The sequence below is a fragment of the Aedes aegypti genome, chromosome 3 (genome assembly GCF_002204515.2).
Source record: "Aedes aegypti strain LVP_AGWG chromosome 3, AaegL5.0 Primary Assembly, whole genome shotgun sequence".
Lineage (NCBI taxonomy): Eukaryota > Metazoa > Arthropoda > Insecta > Diptera > Culicidae > Aedes > Aedes aegypti.
Genome location: NC_035109.1, coordinates 25,189,763 through 25,211,401, shown reverse-complemented (window position 1 = coordinate 25,211,401; position 21,639 = coordinate 25,189,763). Strand labels below are relative to the sequence as shown.

At 34.5% G+C, this 21,639-nt stretch overlaps 1 protein-coding gene across 1 annotated transcript in view; it reads right to left on the bottom strand.

The window, feature by feature from the left end:
• LOC5567647 (spectrin beta chain, non-erythrocytic 5) overlaps window positions 1–21,639 on the bottom strand; it is a 155,589-nt gene that overhangs the window by 42,542 nt on the left and 91,408 nt on the right. The window contains 1 exon segment of the mRNA XM_021850914.1: window positions 18,669–18,785. Within this exon segment, the coding sequence (XP_021706606.1) occupies window positions 18,669–18,785 (117 nt within the window).

The following is a 21,639-nucleotide window of genomic DNA, read 5'->3' as shown; positions in this document are numbered from 1 at the left end:
TACAAAAAAGTGTTGTATGGGGGACCGTCGTGCAATTTCCTGACGTTTTAGATAAAAATATTGAAAAAATAAAAACACATTTTCTACACTGAAAAAAAAAATATTCAAAACTTTAAAGTCGATTTAAACAAAACGGCCACTTCAGATTTTGATCATCCTTAAGCAAAAAGTTTGGTTTTTAAATTTACTAAAAGTCGTCCATACATTGCAAATTGGGCATATTTTAGAGAAAAAAGATTTTCTAACATCGAATTTTTTAAGTCCCAAAGTTTTTTTTTTTTACTTTTTTCATAGACCCGTATAACTCAAAAACGGTAAGACCTACAAAAAAGTGTTGTATGGGGGACCGTCGTGCAATTTCCTGACGTTTTAGATAAAAATATTGAAAAAATAAAAACACATTTTCTACACTGAAAAAAAAAATATTCAAAACTTTAAAGTCGATTTAAACAAAACGGCCACTTCAGATTTTGATCATCCTTAAGCAAAAAGTTTGGTTTTTAAATTTACTAAAAGTCGTCCATACATTGCAAATCGGGCATATTTTAGAGAAAAAAGTTTTTCTAACATCGATTTTTTTAAGTCCCAATGTTTTTTTTTTTTACTTTTTTCATAGACCCGTATAACTCAAAAACGGTAAGACCTACAAAAAAGTGTTGTATGGGGGACCGTCGTGCAATTTCCTGACGTTTTAGATAAAAATATTGAAAAAATAAAAACACATTTTCTACACTGAAAAAAAAAATATTCAAAACTTTAAAGTCGATTTAAACAAAACGGCCACTTCAGATTTTGATCATCCTTAAGCAAAAAGTTTGGTTTTTAAATTTACTAAAAGTCGTCCATACATTGCAAATTGGGCATATTTTAGAGAAAAAAGATTTTCTAACATCGAATTTTTTAAGTCCCAAAGTTTTTTTTTTTTACTTTTTTCATAGACCCGTATAACTCAAAAACGGTAAGACCTACAAAAAAGTGTTGTATGGGGGACCGTCGTGCAATTTCCTGACGTTTTAGATAAAAATATTGAAAAAATAAAAACACATTTTCTACACTGAAAAAAAAAATATTCAAAACTTTAAAGTCGATTTAAACAAAACGGCCACTTCAGATTTTGATCATCCTTAAGCAAAAAGTTTGGTTTTTAAATTTACTAAAAGTCGTCCATACATTGCAAATCGGGCATATTTTAGAGAAAAAAGTTTTTCTAACATCGATTTTTTTAAGTCCCAATGTTTTTTTTTTTACTTTTTTCATAGACCCGTATAACTCAAAAACGGTAAGACCTACAAAAAAGTGTTGTATGGGGGACCGTCGTGCAATTTCCTGACGTTTTAGATAAAAATATTGAAAAAATAAAAACACATTTTCTACACTGAAAAAAAAAATATTCAAAACTTTAAAGTCGATTTAAACAAAACGGCCACTTCAGATTTTGATCATCCTTAAGCAAAAAGTTTGGTTTTTAAATTTACTAAAAGTCGTCCATACATTGCAAATTGGGCATATTTTAGAGAAAAAAGATTTTCTAACATCGAATTTTTTAAGTCCCAAAGTTTTTTTTTTTTACTTTTTTCATAGACCCGTATAACTCAAAAACGGTAAGACCTACAAAAAAGTGTTGTATGGGGGACCGTCGTGCAATTTCCTGACGTTTTAGATAAAAATATTGAAAAAATAAAAACACATTTTCTACACTGAAAAAAAAAATATTCAAAACTTTAAAGTCGATTTAAACAAAACGGCCACTTCAGATTTTGATCATCCTTAAGCAAAAAGTTTGGTTTTTAAATTTACTAAAAGTCGTCCATACATTGCAAATCGGGCATATTTTAGAGAAAAAAGTTTTTCTAACATCGATTTTTTTAAGTCCCAATGTTTTTTTTTTTACTTTTTTCATAGACCCGTATAACTCAAAAACGGTAAGACCTACAAAAAAGTGTTGTATGGGGGAACCGTCGTGCAATTTCCTGACGTTTTAGATAAAAATATTGAAAAAATAAAAACACATTTTCTACACTGAAAAAAAAAATATTCAAAACTTTAAAGTCGATTTAAACAAAACGGCCACTTCAGATTTTGATCATCCTTAAGCAAAAAGTTTGGTTTTTAAATTTACTAAAAGTCGTCCATACATTGCAAATTGGGCATATTTTAGAGAAAAAAGATTTTCTAACATCGAATTTTTTAAGTCCCAAAGTTTTTTTTTTTTACTTTTTTCATAGACCCGTATAACTCAAAAACGGTAAGACCTACAAAAAAGTGTTGTATGGGGGACCGTCGTGCAATTTCCTGACGTTTTAGATAAAAATATTGAAAAAATAAAAACACATTTTCTACACTGAAAAAAAAATATTCAAAACTTTAAAGTCGATTTAAACAAAACGGCCACTTCAGATTTTGATCATCCTTAAGCAAAAAGTTTGGTTTTTAAATTTACTAAAAGTCGTCCATACATTGCAAATTGGGCATATTTTAGAGAAAAAAGATTTTCTAACATCGAATTTTTTAAGTCCCAAAGTTTTTTTTTTTACTTTTTTCATAGACCCGTATAACTCAAAAACGGTAAGACCTACAAAAAAGTGTTGTATGGGGGACCGTCGTGCAATTTCCTGACGTTTTAGATAAAAATATTGAAAAAATAAAAACACATTTTCTACACTGAAAAAAAAATATTCAAAACTTTAAAGTCGATTTAAACAAAACGGCCACTTCAGATTTTGATCATCCTTAAGCAAAAAGTTTGGTTTTTAAATTTACTAAAAGTCGTCCATACATTGCAAATCGGGCATATTTTAGAGAAAAAAGTTTTTCTAACATCGATTTTTTTAAGTCCCAATGTTTTTTTTTTTACTTTTTTCATAGACCCGTATAACTCAAAAACGGTAAGACCTACAAAAAAGTGTTGTATGGGGAACCGTCGTGCAATTTCCTGACGTTTTAGATAAAAATATTGAAAAAATAAAAACACATTTTCTACACTGAAAAAAAAAATATTCAAAACTTTAAAGTCGATTTAAACAAAACGGCCACTTCAGATTTTGATCATCCTTAAGCAAAAAGTTTGGTTTTTAAATTTACTAAAAGTCGTCCATACATTGCAAATTGGGCATATTTTAGAGAAAAAAGTTTTTCTAACATCGATTTTTTTAAGTCCCAATGTTTTTTTTTTTACTTTTTTCATAGACCCGTATAACTCAAAAACGGTAAGACCTACAAAAAAGTGTTGTATGGGGAACCGTCGTGCAATTTCCTGACGTTTTAGATAAAAATATTGAAAAAATAAAAACACATTTTCTACACTGAAAAAAAAAATATTCAAAACTTTAAAGTCGATTTAAACAAAACGGCCACTTCAGATTTTGATCATCCTTAAGCAAAAAGTTTGGTTTTTAAATTTACTAAAAGTCGTCCATACATTGCAAATTGGGCATATTTTAGAGAAAAAAGATTTTCTAACATCGAATTTTTTAAGTCCCAAAGTTTTTTTTTTTACTTTTTTCATAGACCCGTATAACTCAAAAACGGTAAGACCTACAAAAAAGTGTTGTATGGGGGACCGTCGTGCAATTTCCTGACGTTTTAGATAAAAATATTGAAAAAATAAAAACACATTTTCTACACTGAAAAAAAAATGATTCAAAACTTTAAAGTCGATTTAAACAAAACGGCCACTTCAGATTTTGATCATCCTTAAGCAAAAAGTTTGGTTTTAAATTTACTAAAAGTCGTCCATACATTGCAAATTGGGCATATTTTAGGGAATAAAGTTTTTCTAACATCGAATTTTTTAAGTCCCAAAGTTGTATTTTACTTTTTTTTATATAAACCCGTATAACTCGACAACGGTAAGACCTACAAAAAAGTGTTGTATGGAGGACTGTCGTGAAATTTCCTGAAGTTTTAGAAAAAAATATTGAAAAAATAAAAACACATTTTCTACACTGAAAAAAAAAAATATTCAAAACTTTAAAGCCGATTTAAGATCAATTAAATTTAATTAAAAAAACTGTATAATTCCGTTTTATTTCTTTTCACTACTCCCAATAAAACAAATATAATCTATTTTGTGATTAAAACTCATTTATCACTTGAAAATATGATCATACTAGACTATTTAAGGTGAAGATGAATCGAAGCCAAACCTCAAATTTTCAAGAGCACAAATCTGGAGAACCAAACTTCCGTTTAAGCTGAAAACTTAATCGATTTGTCATAAGCTGGTGGTGACCAATCGATTAAGTTTTCATCTCAAACGGGTGTTCGGTTCTCCAGATTTGTGCTCTTGAAAATTTGAAGTTTGGCTTCGATTTATCTTCACCTTAAAGCGAAATAAAAATAAAATAAAAAAATCATTTTAAACTTAAAAAATTCGAAGTTAGAAAAAAAATGTTCCCTAATATATGCCCAATTTGCAATGTATGGACGACTTTTAGTAAATTTAATTACGAAACTTTTTGCTTAAGGATGATCAAAATCTGAAGTGGCCGTTTTTTTTTAAATCGACATTGAAGTTTTGAATATTTTTTTTCAGTGTAGAAAATGTGTTTTAATTTTTTCAATATTTTTTTCTAAAACGTCAGGAAATTTCACGACAGTCCCCCATACAACACTTTTTTGTAGTTCTTACCGTTTTCGAGTTATACGGGTTTATAAAAAAAGCGAAAATAAACTTTGACCCTTTCCAAATGTTAGTCTAGATCGATTATGAAATAACAAAGTATGTAAATTATCTTAGTTTCACATAGTCTTCACACCCAGAAAGTTTCATTGAATTCTTAAGGGGTGCTGCCAATCCTTTTGTCGAGTTGGCGTGAAATCCGTCAGATGTCTCACGGGGATTTTTCCAAAAACCCTTTTTTTATGGAAATCTCTCCGAAATTTTTCAGGAAATTTCTTTGAAAATCATCCGAAAATTCCTTTGAAATTGTTTGGATATCCTCCGAGAAATCCTTCTTATATTCTTACAGAAATCATGATTTATTGTTTCAAGAAATCTGTCTGAGATAATTTTGAAAATCCGGAATTTTTCCGGAAAATCCTTCCTGATTCTTAAGAATTTTTGTTCAAAGATTCTTTGAAAAAACAAAATCTGAGATTCTTCTGGAAATTCATAAGCAAGTGTTCTGGATTTTTTTTTGTGATTTTTAAATGATTTTCCTTGGAACTTATGGAGAATCTTCTGAAAGTAACTTTTAAATGGATATTCCGGAAATTCCATTTGAAATTATTACGTATATCTTTCTGGAGTTCTTCTGGACATCGTAATTATTCGGACAATAATAATAAAATCTTCTGGATGTTTATGAATTTTCTTCAAATCTTTCAGGGATTCTTGAGAAATGACTTCTGGGATTCTTTTGGATGTCACTGTAAAAAAAACATTCAAAATCCATTTGGAATTCTCATGGGATTGTTTCAGATATTTACGAAAATCCTTACATAATTCATTTAGAAATCTCCCTGATAATATTTTAGTGATTTCTCTGTGATTCTTCTGTGAATTGACCTGGGATTATTCCGGAAAGCCTTCTTCAATTCCAAAGCAATTTCCTGAAGAATTTTCAGAACGATATTTTCAAGGATCCTAGATATTTTTTCCGAAGAATCTCAATAAAATTTCTGGAAAAATACTAGAACGATTTACGGTAGAATCTTACGAAAACTTCCGGTAGAATTCATGAATGCTTATCATTCAAGCAGAATTCCAGTCGTATTTCTGGATGAATCTCGGCAGGTTTTACGGAAGAATCCCAGCAGAATTTCTTGAAAAATTCCAGCAAAATTTCTGGAAGAATCTTCGAAAGATGTTTGGAAGCCCTCCAGCAGGATAACAGAAAGGGGGTATTACAGAAGAGTTTCTTAAGGGGGATACTCGAAAGAAAAATAGAGTTTTCATGAAAAATTCAGGATTCTAGAGGTAATTCGGGAAGCATTTCTGCAGGAATCCTTAAAATATCTAGTAGGAAGGATTTCCGAAAGAATCCCAGAAGGTTTTCCGAAAGAATACCCGGAAGAATTCCTACAGGATTTTTGGAAGAAACCCAGAAGTATTTCGAAAATATTGACGTAAAAATCCCAGTGGCATTTCTAGAATAATTTCCGACAGATTTTCGGAAGCATCATCTCAGGTGGTTTCTGGAAGAATACTAGAGGTATTCTCATGAGAATCCCAGAAGTATTTCCTGAAAAAATCCAGAGTTATTTTCGGAGGAATTCCCGAAGAGTTACTAGTAGAGTCGTAGTTATTTTTTTGGACAAAATGCTCTAAATATATCCAGAAGAATTGCATCAGGATTTTTGGTAGAATCTTCCATAGTATTTCCAAAAGAATCTTCAAGAATTTCAAAGAATTTAATTTCCAGGATAAACGCAAAATCACAAAGAGATTTATGCAAAATTCCAATAAGATGTCCAGAAGAATCACAAAGGGATATCCGAAAGAATCTCATAAGGGGTCGTTCATAAACCACGTGGACATTTAAGGGGGGATGGGGGGTCTGGTCAATGATACAAATTTTAATTTTTTTGTATGGTCAATTGACCACGAGGGGGACTGGAGTGGGGGCTAGGTTTGAAATTTCAAAAATATGAACACTGCCAAAAAATTCTAGAGTAATTTCTGGACCAACATTTTTTTCATATCATAAATGCTTTGAATCAAATTCATTTCTTGTGTAGCATTAAATTTTACTGTGGACACAGCTCATAACATCTATAATAAATTTAGTTAATAAATCTTTATCCAGGTGTCCTCTCGTGGGATAGGGGTAACGCGTCCTAACTAGAGATCAAGGAGTCGTGAGTTCGATTCTTGCCGAGAAGACGTGTAACTGTTTCGCTAAACTTCACATCAATTTGTCCATTGAACCAACAACGAGCATTGCTTTAAATAGTGAGATTTTTTCGTAATGCACAACCAGCATAAATGTTCTCCCCCTGTTGTTTATGTACTAATTATAACTTAAAGTCATTTTAATTGAATTAGTTATGTTGTCTACTGTTGTATACGGCAACATGTTGCAAAATAAGTGAAGCTTCTTTTAAAACATTTTTTTTACATCGATCAACAAAACCATAGAACATCTAATAGCGGAAAAATAATAATTTAATAACCGATCATTTCAAATCGAGCCGACTGGCGCTCTTTCCTTGCGCGCGCTTTTTACAGAGCTGTCAAAACATATTTTTGTGTATTCCTTCTTTCGCTCTCTTTCAACTCAACCATTCAGCACGATCCACTTCGAGATGCAGTAGCGTAGCTAGGGGGGTGCGGTGGGTGCGGTCCGCACCGGGCCCCGAGTTCATAGGGGCCCCCAAATCGTGGTAAGTGTTTCATTTACTATAAAGAAAGTTGATTTCTAGAAAACTAACAGGTTACAAGATGAAAACTCAGTTTGACGGTGACCTTGATCGGCAATGTGTAGGGCCCCATAATCAATGGTATTAGTGATTAGAAAAGCTTAAATACCTCAAAATTCATAACTCAGTTGAATTTTGAAATTCATAGGGATCTACCTAAATGTGCGGGGCCCATAACCGTATCTGAAACTGATTTGGAGGTATGTTACAGACAGCATGAGAAAATTCACTCACTCACCCGAACGCTACCGATAAAATATCTGCAAAGTATCTGCTGCCACCGAATGTTCAATGACTGCCGAACGCTACTAAAGTGAGCGCAATCCCGACGAATCGTAAACGATTGAGATAAACCGAAAATGAAAAGATATACGGAGTGGAGAGAGCACCTATCCTCTCTTAAATTGGAGACACGAAAGAACGCGTTCGCCATTCGATCACTGAAAGCTTCCTGCGAAATGTGCAGATTTTGCGTTCACTGAAACATTTCGCCTTGTGTATTACCAGTCAGTGAACGCTCTTCAGCTCTCAAATACGAATGCCACTCGTGCGGAATCGGAATGTAAAAAATCATTCGCTACAGCAATCAAATGCCTTCGGCACAAGGAGTCGGTAGTGAATCATTCTGTTGCCGTTTTTGTCTAACTTGTCGCTCGGCGAACAAGAAGAAAACGCATTGGAAATTGAAACACTCAGCTTGGTCGGAGAAACGGCAATCTCGCTCTTGACCGCTTGTGGATGTGAGCGAGAGAAATGCAATATTCGAGTGAATGTTTCCCATGCTTGCTCACCGTATTTCATTTCAATTATAATTTAGAATAGAAATCAGTAACCATCTTCGGGACATGGTTTGTACATATTCAAGGCTGGTAGAAGATCTCTTTTTAGAGGCTTAGCCTCTATTTTAATGCAAGACTTTATTTTTAAAGGCTCTATTTTTAAGAGATCTTGAAAATAGAGCCTTTTTAGAAAAAAAAATACTAGTTCTTTAAGAATTTCTTTTCAGATTCCTCGAGAAATAACTTCATAAATTCTGATAGTGATTTTTTTTTCATAGATTCTAAACACATTTACAATACCTAATTGCCTCAGACGTCTATTCAATGGTTTGTCGATTTAAATTGATGATTTGACCTTTCTAACTACGATTTACATGAGCTGTCCAAAATTCGAATCAAAGTGTCCGGAATACGAGGCAAAAGCGAAGAGGCGTCCGGAATAAGAATCATTAAAAGGCCACACATTCCCATATATTTAAAATTACTCCACTGTGGAATCAAAATCTTCACCCAACATTCGAAAGTTAAGTGTTTTGAAGGCTCGATAACGCTGATTTATTTTATATGCTTCCTGATGAGTTATACTTCACTGAAGCCTTAAGTGTCCGTAATATGAATCAGAACGGTATAGGAGATGTTCCCTAGCTTCATAAAGGAGCTCTTTAAAAAATACTATACAGTTCATTTGCATTTGAGGATTTTTCAAAGAATTCCTAAGAGAATTCCTATGCCAGTTTCTCCAGTTTGCCATACAGGACTTTTTACAGCAGTACTTCGATATAACATAGCTCGATTTTTATATTCGTTACGTTACATCGAGGTTACGTTATATCGAAGCAAGTTTTTTTGTATCTAAATTTCGTTCAACATGTATACTTTTATTGGAAAATGGATCATGAATTGATGTTATTGACCTAGCAAGCATTTTTAGTCTTTCTTACATATTTTTGCGTGTTTATTTTTTTATTTTTCTTTTAATTTGTTTTTTTTTTATTGTTACGTCTCTATTGCTGCAATCTTTGAAGAAATGTATTCCAGAAATATCTTTTGAGGAATCCTTGAACACTCAGAAAAACTCTGAAAGAAATTCATAAACGAGATCTTTCAGAAACCCTTAAAATGTTAATGTTGAGCCGTCCATTAACAGTTCTAGTAGGATCAATGTACCAATAACCACATAGCTAAGAACAAAAATTGGTATAAAATCGAAAAATAACGCTGGCGTCATTATTTTTACATCATCTGAAAGTTTTTATCTTGGTTTTATGGGAAAAATATGAAAACTACGAAAACTCAAATGTTGGTATTTATTATCGCGTGTGCCACTTATGGAATACATGTGCCTATAGTAGCACTCTTTCTAATTTCTGTTCCTATAGTAGCACTAGGATGACGTCGTTGGCAAAATACTCATCAAAACAGTATTTTTACAAAAATTCTATATTTTTCCTACAAAGTGTGGATCAAAAGCTATCGTTTGATGCAAAAAAAGTTCCAAAATTAATCAATTATTTTGTAAAATAAAAAAATAGTTTCTCTCAGTAGTGCTACTTTAGGAACAAAAGGTTTACTATAGGCGCAAGGGAGCTCAAATTTTAAGCAAAACTAATTATTTCGATCATTTTTTAACAAATTCAATCTGTGTATCAATGGTACTGACCTTCATGTCAAAAAATGTTTTGAAAAGATTTATATCAAAATGGCCGTAAAAAGCCACTAGTGCGACTATAGGGGGCTGTCCACTAAGAGAACACCGACCCTAGGCAATTATGGGATTTGAAGAGTGTTGTTATGAGGAACTCTTGAAATAAATCCTTTTGTTATTTCTTGACAGAATTTCAGAATAAAATCCCCAAGAATTCTTTTAAAAACGTATCAGTAAATTGATGAAGGAATCACTAGAAAACTCCATTCAAAGAAGAACTAACGTTGAGAGATTTTCCATGGAAAAGTTTCAGAACGAATACGTTGTGAGAGTATCGGCATTATTCCAGGAGAATTCTCTGGGGGATCTGGAGATCTTGATAAGTTTTTGAACGAATTCCCGAATATATTTTGTAATACAAAATATCAGTAGGATATTCTATAGACGAAAACTTTAAAGATTACTTGGAGAACCTACTGAAAAAAATCCTAAAGAACTTTCTTAAGAAATTCCTGATGGAATCAAAAGGAAGGATTTCGTAATTAATTTACTGACGATATTTCGAGAAGATTGTTTTTCAGGTTTTCGGACGAATACCTGTACGAGTTTTTAGAATAATTGCTAGGGCATTTCAATAATCATCACTGGATAGTTCTTCGAAAGAGTCGCTGGAAGAATTCATGATAACCTGCTGGAATAATTTATGAATTTCTATACTCCGGAAAAATTAATTATTAAATTAAAATCGTAGGCAGAATGGTTTGAAGAATTTATAGTTGAATCTTCTTTATATCCTGGAGAAATCACTTGGTGAAATTCTTGATCAAAGGCATAGAAGAATTCATAGATATATTTGAAAAAGAAACTATTGGAGAAATTCAAAATCCTTGAATTTAAAATCCCTAGAATCCGGAATTCTTTGGAAACAGTTCTTGGACATATTCTGGATAAAATCCTGGAGGAATTTAATTACAATTTTCTTATGAAATTTCTCAAGAAATTCTTGGGAGGGGAATCCGTTAAGTCAATCAAATGTTTATAGAAACTCTTGGAGCAATCTCTGAAATCGCTTTGAAAAAAAAATCTGGTGGAATCCCTGGAATTATTTAGAAGTCTGCTTATATTTGGTCATCGTTTATTTCAACAGTTGATTTCACATTAGCGTTCGCATTTGAACGGCGTTCACATTACTTTCTTAAGGGCCCCTAAATGGAACACCGCACCGGGCCCCAATAATCCTAGCTACGCCACTGTCGAGATGGATTGGTGAGCTATCTGGTTGATGCAGATGAACACTTATCGTGTAACGCGACATCATCATTGCCACCAAGATTGCAACTTATCAGAAAACGATAGGTATAATTAACCATAGCCCATGCCATATAACAATAGAACAAACAAAAAAGGTTATATCAGGATTCCCAGAAACGGTTTAGATCGTGTAGAATCATGACAATATAAGATAACAAATCAAATTCAAAAGTAAAAAGACAGTAAAACTGTCGACCTGTAAGAACTTATGATTGCTATCAGATTCTTTGAATCGGTTCAAATAGCTCTGCTGAAATTCCTGTCATTTTAAGTAACTATTCGAACTTCAGTTCACATGAAGTTCGTTGAAGTTGCTTATAAAGAATGATATTAACCTTAAAGTACACCACGCGTGCTAATCATAGACATATCGAGCATCCGATGAACTGTCGAAGGACAAAGGGTTTGTCGGATAATGTAACATGTTGCGATAAATGCGAATCAATTCAAAATTCACGGATAAACTATCTCACATACCATGCACGATTGACTTTCAGATTAAATACGACAAGCTAGGAGACCAATCGTGGAGTGCAATCAGAAAAATCATCCAAAATTATGACTTTGATTCGCGAACAATTGATCGTGAGCTCACAGGCCGAGCGATTCATTTTTCGCGGAGCGGAGTTTGTTGTGATGGCTTGACCACTAAGGGTTTATCGTTGTTGCTATGCTCGCACGTTAAAGAACAACCACGATGCATCATTTGTTTTATCATGACCACTAGATTTCCATCCTTGGGAATAACTGGAAGAAATCCTGAGTAGGGTAAGTGTTCCCTTAGTTGTGGGTGTTCCTATAGTTGCGGTAGTGCCGTTTTCACTGATATTATTACATTAGCCACAGAACCGACACTGCCAATCGACGTATTGGCTTGTTGATACACGTAATAGTTGAAAAGAGCGTTCAAATTGCTTTAAAACTGATGAAATATCACTAAAATTGATAAAACTGTTCTTGCTCGTACCCATAGTTGCGGTAAAGTGTTCCTATAGTGGAGGATCCCATAAGAAAACCACGGATACCTCAACTATAGGAACACAAATTAAATATATGCCGCAACTAAAGGAACAGTGTACCAATAGTGGAGGTATTATTTTTCACTGACATGCCGTGGATTACTGCGATGAAATCATTTTACTCATTAAGTCAATGTTCGTTACTTCCCGTTACAAGATTTACATGTACATTAGTTGCGTTTCTTGAATTGAGGCGGGTAAATGAAGTTCAATCGTGCTTAGTACCTCCACTATTGGTACATCTACCCTAAATGCTTTTGAAATAATCTCTGTAGAAAAAAATCTGAAGGAATCCCAGGATTAGTTGAATGAAATTCTTAGGTAATTCTTGGATAACTTTCTGGAAAAAGAACCAAACAAAAAAAAAGAAAGCTATGGAAGTATTCCCAGAAACCTGGAGAAATCTCTAAAGGAACTTTGTAGGAATCTGCGAAAAATTCCTATAAGTATTCCTGGAGGAATCCTTGTAGAAATCTCATAATAAATCTTTAGAAAAATGTCTGCAGGAATTCTAGAAAGGATTTCTGGTGAAAATCCTGGAGGATCCATTTCTGGAAGAATCTCATGAAACATATCTGGAAGACATGCTTGAATAATGCCTGCAGGAATGTTTGAAGAAATTCGCGGAAGAATGCTCTCACAGTAAACCAGCGAAGAGAGTGTGGGAACTTCAACTCAATCTACAAAAGAATATTAGCCCAAATCAGAAGAGTTCCGTAATAGAGAAAAATTGCGAATGAAAGGGACGCGGTAAAACGAAATAAGAAATTTGGGTGCTACCTGAGTTGCTGCTTCAAATGGATCATTGAAATTCCCGCTTTTTTCCCGGTTTTCCGGTATATTCTTCATATTTTTCCCGGTTTTCAATCCATTCCTTCTAAAGACTTTAATTGACTTTTCTATATCAAAAATCGTTTCTATGAAAAGCACCGCAATATTTTTGTTTTTTTTTGAATCGGTTTAATTTTGTTTAGTTGTTTTTCTATAGTAATTTGATAATTTATCAATAGTTTCACTATTGGAACAATAAGTTCACTATTAGATTAATCTAATCTACATATAATCTTATTCTGAAAACTATGGTATTCGTCTGAAGCGATTTGTCCCGCGTTCGTCGAAAATCAATGGAGCTCTGGAGCGATCTATCATGGGCTTTGGTTTATAATCATCTTAAGTGCATCTTAATGCTGAATTTCAGATGATTTGGCCGACAAAAGCCCAGGTGCCTAAGTAATTCATCAAGATGGCCAAGTACACGCAGCGAACTGGACTATCGAATTTCATACAGGTTGCCTTATGAAAGGTGGAATGATTATTGCAATGCGAGCGCTTTACGTATTGTTCTAGCATCATTCCACATCAAGGCGTCGATAGGCGCGTGATATACGCACGGGCCTATCGATCACAATGTTCTTGGTTCGATTCCAGATTGCCGCTAAAACATTTTTTGTTTTCAAACTTTGGTTTCATAAGGCAAATTCATGAATTTCAACCCGATTCTTATGGCAAATTTCTATAAAAGGTGCTTTTATATTTCGATAGTCCATTTTCCTGAGTGTAGTTCTTTACCGTAATTGAAATAATTTTAATTCTTAAGGCTAAGTAGCTCGTCATTTGGTTTGGCAACAATGATGACTTTTCAGCTTGCATTTCAAAGTGATAATACTCAGCCTTGATAATTTATATTGACTTGAAAAAGTAGGGGTACCGGGGGCAGTATGGACACCCGGGGCAGAATGGACACCCCATGTATCTTTGCATATGCGAATAATTTTATACTTTAGATGCAAACAATATTTCAGTTGCCTGTCGAAACAGTAAGTTGTCCACTAAAATTTCAGAAAAATTGTTTTAAACATTGATTTTAAACCAAAAAATGGAGCATGATTTTATTGGGTTTTAAAATTATAACATTCACACCTCACCAAATAAGGTTTCAGATGCAAATGACTGCAAGCTGACCGAAAATGTAGCTCTTGAGTGAATCTTCAATTATTTATGCTAAATTCAAAAATATAGTAGATTTTTTTCTGCTACTTTCAGACACTGAAAAACTTATATGAAAATTTCCTATACTGTTGGGGCAATATGGACACCGAGTGACAAAGTAGAGCTGACACTTTAAAGAAAAAGAAATGTAACTTCATACACAAAACTATCCACAAATATTTAGCGTGCAATGCAGTGATTATGATTCGGAACCACAAATCGGTTGAAAAACGTCAGTTCTGTATTAAAACTAATCTGGAGGCAATATTGAAAGTATCACTACGAAAAATGTCGTAAATTGGTTTTAATCATGTTTTCAGTGGCACAGTGATCTATCACTATGGTTTCCTGAATGTGTCCTTCATTTTTCGTGGTTTGGGAATGATCGTGGGACAATTTTCCTATAAACGTTAAGGTGTTCATACTGCCCCATGGGGGTGTCCACTTTGCCCCGCTAGCTTGATGGTGACCACCAAATATAAGCTTTTTTTAAACCCATTTTTGCAAACAAAGTATTTTTTTCAAAATTTTGCAACAATGTTTAACAAATGCTTGAGAACATAAGAAGCATACTGCATATGAAAAACTGTATAATATTCGTGTCTTTACAGTCAAAATAGGAAAATTCCTTAGGGTGTCCATACTGCCCCGTGTTCCCCTATCACTGTACGCGCTAACATGCAGAAAGTATGCTGATACTTTTTCAGGTGTGTCAGTGCAAAACCAACGAAAATCAGTTTGATTCTAAATCGTGAGATGAAAAGCAACAATCATCAACGACGCGTACCGTTTTCACTCGAAATCCGGACACTTAAGCACCGGGTTAACTTCAAGCACCATTTTTATAATTCATAATTTATATTTCCTTTTTTTGTGGTTTATCATGAAGTTAAATGTTTATTCTATTGCATGATGCAATAAAAAAAAGCGATTTGTTGCGCAAAAAACGTTTAAATATGCGAAAACATGAGATGTGTCTTGATTCGAAATCCGGACACTAATAATAGGTTGCTTCGAAATCCGGACACTTTTGCTTCGAATCCCGGACACCTCTTTTTGACTAAATATTCGCATATTTTGTATAAAATTCAATATACCAACTCTAAATTCCATAATTTTGAACAGTTTACTATATGTAATCACAGAAGTCTCGAGTCGGAAAAACGCTGAAGCTGCCAGAAAGGTACACAAAGTTTTGGCAAAAATTACTTCACTCACCTTATGCTAGCGCCTGTATTCACAATGCATTACCCCACCTCACGGTGTACTATATTTAAGAAGGTGATATATTCCGAAAACTGACAGCTACTTGACGACGTCATTCCTTGATGTTTACATCAGTGAAGAGCCTGCCTTGTTAATTTTTTATGCCGTGACCCCACCTATAGTTTGATTCATGGTCACACTCTTGATTTAATGCATCACCCAAGTAACCAATAAGCCGTACAGTTTGGCACCAAATCGGTTCTATAGTCGAATAAAAGACATGTCTAACAGGGCAATAGGAACTATATAGTAATTAAGGGTTACCTGGGTTAAAGAGCCACTTTTGGCGAATTATTTGGCTGATATACTGCCTACTCGTACCGTGTATCTGGAGCGAGAGACGTCAAAATTTTATAGCAGGTTGGTTAAAGAAAAAAGAAAAAAAAGTTTGTTTATCTCTTGTACTTTTCTCTCTCTCTCTTTGACCTTTTCCAAGTTATTTTTTTTTGTTAAGTATCTTGGACTCGAACTGTTGTTTTCCAGGCTCCTATTAGATGATTCGGTCCCCTTTTCCATCTGCTCCATCTATGCTTTTATGAGTTGCCTTGCTCAATATAGTTTATAAGGCAGAGAATTATTGGAGGCTGGAAATACCAGCAGTTTAATTTGGATTAATTTGTACTTTATTGCGAAATTAGTCAGAAAGGAGTTTAATATGAAGTATGGGGAATGTTTGGGAGAATGAAAACTTTGAAAAGACCGTAAAAGTATCAAGTATAATTGCTTGCATTCATATTTCCAGGCGTCGTAAAGTAGATCGTAGTCCCTGAAATCCAGATGACCTCCGGGACCAATACAGCTTGAGTTTCGGCCTTATAAAAGGACTCCCGTCGTTTCGGAGACCATCAGAAATCAGAAGATCACGACCATGCGCAAGTATTTTTCGATAGCAACGATCCTCCTGCTCAATTTATATCAGCTCTTATTTTGTAATTCTGAATGAATTCAATCATCACGGGATTTGTTTTGGGTGAAGCCATATTTGATCCGATTGACATAAACGTCACGTATACCAGCCTTTCAACAGCATTGACAGCCGTTGTATGCGGCTTGTGGGCACAGGGCTTACAAGCACTGCGGTATGGCATTATATACGCATATACGACTTATTTCAGTGCTCGAAGGTGACAGTACCTAAAAGCACTTGAAAATATTATATGAAGTCTGTTGGCACTGAAAACCTGTTGAGCGGCTCATATGCCGCCTATGACAGTGCTTATTGGTTACCTGGGCAGATACAAAAGTAACACATTTTTTTCTTTGTAATGTTTAAAAATTAATGTTCGTTGGTTAACTAGACACAACAGCTCCCAATGAACTGGATTAAACTTAGTTTTCTTCAAATATTCGTGTGCGTCCGGCTTTCGAAGCAGTCAAATAATATGCCTCTTAATCCGGACACTGAGAATTTTCCACATAAAACCATTAATCCGAGCATTTTTGGTCATTTCCACTTCACAGCAATAGGGCACAATAGTTAGCTCTTCACTTAAAACGCGATTTCGCACAATAACACTGTTTTCAATTCAATTTATATTGAATCTTCCTTCAACGGCAACTGTAAGATGCAATCTAGCAAGGACTGAAATGTGTGGAGTGTCGATACGCATTTTGTTTTTTTTTTAATTTTTATTTTTAATATACTGCAGCCTACTGCGATATATTTACAACTATAACATACAATTAAAGTTGAAGAACAGTTTTGTACAAAATGAACATAGAAAAATTTGAATTTATATTATTAAAAATGTAAAAACAGTCATAGTGTCCGGCTTTCGAAGCGTCCGGCAATTCGAAGCAAAACGGTACAAATTTCAATGACGGCCTGCTTCGCCTTAATCCTTTGAATTTCCCAATAAAAATAAAGAGTTCTTCAAAGCAAATAAGTCCAAAATATGAATGAAACAAGGCCACATATGTAGAAGCATTTACTTAGGGCTCACTCACATTTTGAAAAACATATTTTTTGACATCCACTTACCCTCTCATAATACTTTTTGTATGGATATTCTACACATTTTATATGAGCTGTAACAAATTAATCGTTATTAAATCGTAAATTATTCAAAACTTTGTCACATATTATAAGCTTTTATAAACAAAGGCTTGTTATCAAGATTAGTTGTGGTATTCAGCAATTACAGAAGAGAACCAATCAGCGATAAGTAATTAAACTTTGATTCAAAACGTCGAGTAAAAAAAGTTAGAGGAAAGTTCAAAAAATATAAGCCCGGACAGTGCAAGAACAAAAATTCAAAAAAATATCTCGAAACATTGCTAAAAAAAGAGTGAAACATTTTTTGGAAATATGTAGCATAGTAGAAAATAAATCAATAATGTTTGAAGATATTTGTTTAAAATTGCGGGTGCCTCATAGCAATATCAATAAACATAACTACTTTCTATAACTTATTTTGGATGTTGGTTAGTAGATTACAGCTTGAAGATGCTCGTTCAAAACGATTTTCCCGGTGATCTTCTCAAATTCCCGGTTTTTCCCAGTGGATTCAAATTCCCGTCTTTTTCCCGCTTTTCCCGTTTTTCCCGGTTCGGTGGCCACCCTGATTATTCATTGCCGAACTCTTGGCCTTTTTAACAGTGTTTTTGGATTATATTCCGTTTTTTTTTTCGAACAATCTTGTGTATGTGACTTTGTATTGGTAATAATGTGACTAATAAATATACATATGATATTTAAAAAAATAATGAATATACATATGTTATTTCGAATATGATCAAAGAGTAGTAGGTCGAAACGCGTAACGATACTGTGCTATAGCTTTTTTCACCGAGAAAAGCCAATAAGTTTTCACATAAAAACTCCGTACGACAAACATATCAGAAAAAAAACATTTACTTTGGAAACATTTTTTCAATTTTTGAAAAAAGTTTGAAAAATTGATTTTTTTTTGTAGGCATTTGTAGGCCTGGGTGTTTTAAATTTAACTTCGAAAACTGTTTTTTCGTTAGTAACACGGAAAATAAAACATGTTACAAAAAATTTCAGCAGTTTTCAAAAATTTCAAAGCGTGTTCAAAAGCGGAAATAAAAAAAAATATATATAAAATCGTGAATAAAAATAAATCATTGCTCAAAATGTGTTTAGATCGGTTTTAGAAAGCGAAAAATGAAGTTAAGATTAGATAAACGTATTGCAAACGTTTGCACGTGGTATAACATCAGGTTAATAATAATAGTATACAATCACAAAATTTTGTATATTGGTTTCACAGCTCTATTACAAAATGGATATTTAAATTTAATATTTATTACAAAAATGATCCCTTAATTACTTACCACATCGATTTCAATCTCCTGAATTTGAAACCGCAAGATGATGGTCCAGATGAGGCCCAGAATCAACCGGGGATTGTGATCGACAATGTCTTCCGCTCCGATGGACTCGAGACGGACCTGCAGAGAAAGAAAACCGAAAAAGAAAAACCGTGAATAATAGATAAAAACAAACACATTAGATTCGCACTTTACACGGCGCAAATGGCGTAAATGCCAGAAGTACGGAATTATTCCGGCTGTTCACGCCCGCCGCCAAAGTAAAAGGGCAGACCCCCAATTGGACGCGCTCAATCGCAACAGATGGGTAGGCAGGCATAGTTGGGCAGGAACAAAAAAAAAAAAGAAGAAGCAGAATTGTAAATTGAGATTAGAAGAAACCGTCGTCGGACCGTTAGACACTTGGAAGGTACACTTCCGGGCGAAAGATTGGGGTCATTCCTCAAGTTATATACGAAAGTGTTTTGTCTACACCTCTGTGATTCCATATGTATCACAACAATTTTTTTTTTAATTTTGCGTACTAAATTTTTACTTGAAGTTGTGAAATTTTTCATATTTTTCCGCCAATTTTTTGCAAGTGCTTATCAAAGAGTTCTACAAATGCCATACTTAAAAAAAAATTGGTCGATCCAATGCTGAGAAAATTGGCTATGTTTTAACAGTGTATTTTAAAAAAAATGCAACAACTTGATGTTAAAATATCGTAAACGAGATTTGAAATTTTTTTTTGTTGAAATACATAAAAAGTATGATTAACTCATTGCCTTTCATTGGACGAGTAATTATAGATACATGGACAACATATTTTTGTACATTTCTAGCGGGTAACCTCAAACTTTTGCACCGGAATGTACATAGTAGGCGCGCGGTATTGCCGAAATTCTCCGAAACGGTTCCACGGACCTCCCAGAGGTATCACCGCGCTGCCGCGATGCGCAGTGGAAAATTATCCGAACGCAGAATAACAATGAGAGGCTCGACGAAAGTTTAAAGTAATTAACCTATTCTGGTCCGGAGACGGAGCACAGAGTGCTTTGTGAAGCCCAAGCAGGACAGTTCGGTTTTGCGTCGTCCGATTGATTTTGGTGACGGATTCGCGCGTTTTCGTTGCCGGAGAATTTTTTTTCCCCTGTTTTGGAGCGTCTTGCTGGGTAGTGCTTTGTGAAGCCCAAGCAGGACAGTTCGGTTTTGCGTCGTCCGATTGATTTTGCTGACGGATTCGCGCGTTTTCGTTGCCGGAGAATTTTTTCTTCCCCCTGTTTTGGAGCGTCTTGCTGGGTAGTGCTACGTGAAGCCCAAGCAGGACAGTTCGGTTTTGCGTCGTCCGATTCATTTTTCTTACGGATTCGCGCGTGTTTTCGTCGCCGGAGATTTTTTTTCACCTGTTTTGGAGCGTCTTGCTGAGTACGTATTTGGGAAGGCCCAAGCAAGACGGTTTATTTTCGGGACGCCAAGAAGTTTTGCTATCAGTGTCAGTTTTGTGTTCAGTCGAGAATGGATTACCAACTGGTGAGTTCGTTTCATGCTTATGATAACGCATATTTTCTTGAAAGCGTAACTTTTATGTAATATTAAAACAAACTTTGTATGGTTCGTCACTATATGTGTCGGCATTATGCTTTTTTCTTATACAATTTGAATATACATATATTTTCTCTTTTTGACATTATTAAAAATTATTTATTAAAAAAATTCTTTTGAATTGTTCGACATTGTGAATGTTGACGTATTTTCTAAAACTTCTACCATATCGAGACAAAATGTACAGTAATACTCATATGTAATTTTCAAACAAACTATGTATGGTTCGTCACTATAAGTGTCGGCATTATTCCTGTTTCATATAAGTTAAAATATATACATGTAATTTTCAGTTTTCGTCATTAATAAAAACGTCTTTTGAATTGTTCGACATTATAGATGTTGACGTATTTTTCCAAAAACTTCTCGAGACGAAAATACAAAACTAGCTTTAAATACAAGTCGTATATTTCCCCCTTGTCCATGGATCGCATCACCGACCAGAGGTGACTCCCAGATCTTTTCCTCCCTCACTAATAAACACCCTTCCCGTGGTGATTGTGGAGATGCAGAGGTATTCTCGGTCTCTAGAAGCAACAATCATTACACCCTAACATTCCTTCCCCATCCCAACTGACTGTAAGGACTTGGCCGGCGCCGTTATTGATCAATAATATTAGATCTGCTAAAATTGCACTTCGAGAGTAAGCGGAAACTCCCATCCCTTATTCATTTGGATCGTAGTGCAATTCTTACCAGTTCCGATCAATCACGGAGTAGCAACCATTGACATGTACAGTCAGTCTATGCTATGCATGCTATGCTATGCTATTCTGGTCCGGAGACGGAGCACAGTGGCCGCACCCCAGACAAAAGAACGAACCGCACTCAAATCGCTCAAAATTTCCAATCCAATTTTTACTTTTAAAAGCAATTTGATAAAAAATAATCGCTGAAACAAAAAAATCGATACTTCCGATACATTTGGCAGTATCAGTATAGGTGTCAGGACATTGGGTTGAAACTTTCAAAACGTAACAAGAATAAGACATTTTCCCTTGTGTTATTATAGACTATTCTTTCTTCGTTTTTGACACATTAGACTTAATGACACGTTCGGCCTAATAATCCATTCGGCCTAACGTTCTTTTGCCAATCATCGTGTAGGAAATTGCTTTTCAATATTTGAGAAAACCAGAAAAATATGAGTCAATGAATTTGAAATTTCAATTCTCTTGACTATTGCCCATCTTTGGGCCCCTGTGCAGAAGAGGGTCGTTCACCGATACGCCCCAAACAAAAAAAACAGCGAACGAAGGAAACATAAACAAAAACATCGCTCTCCGAAGATTGGTTGGCATGGGGACGAATCGGATGCTGCGCACGCCGCCTATTTTACTTTTCTTGAAAATTCAATGAACTGATTCGGTTTCGGTTCGGGGTTTACAAT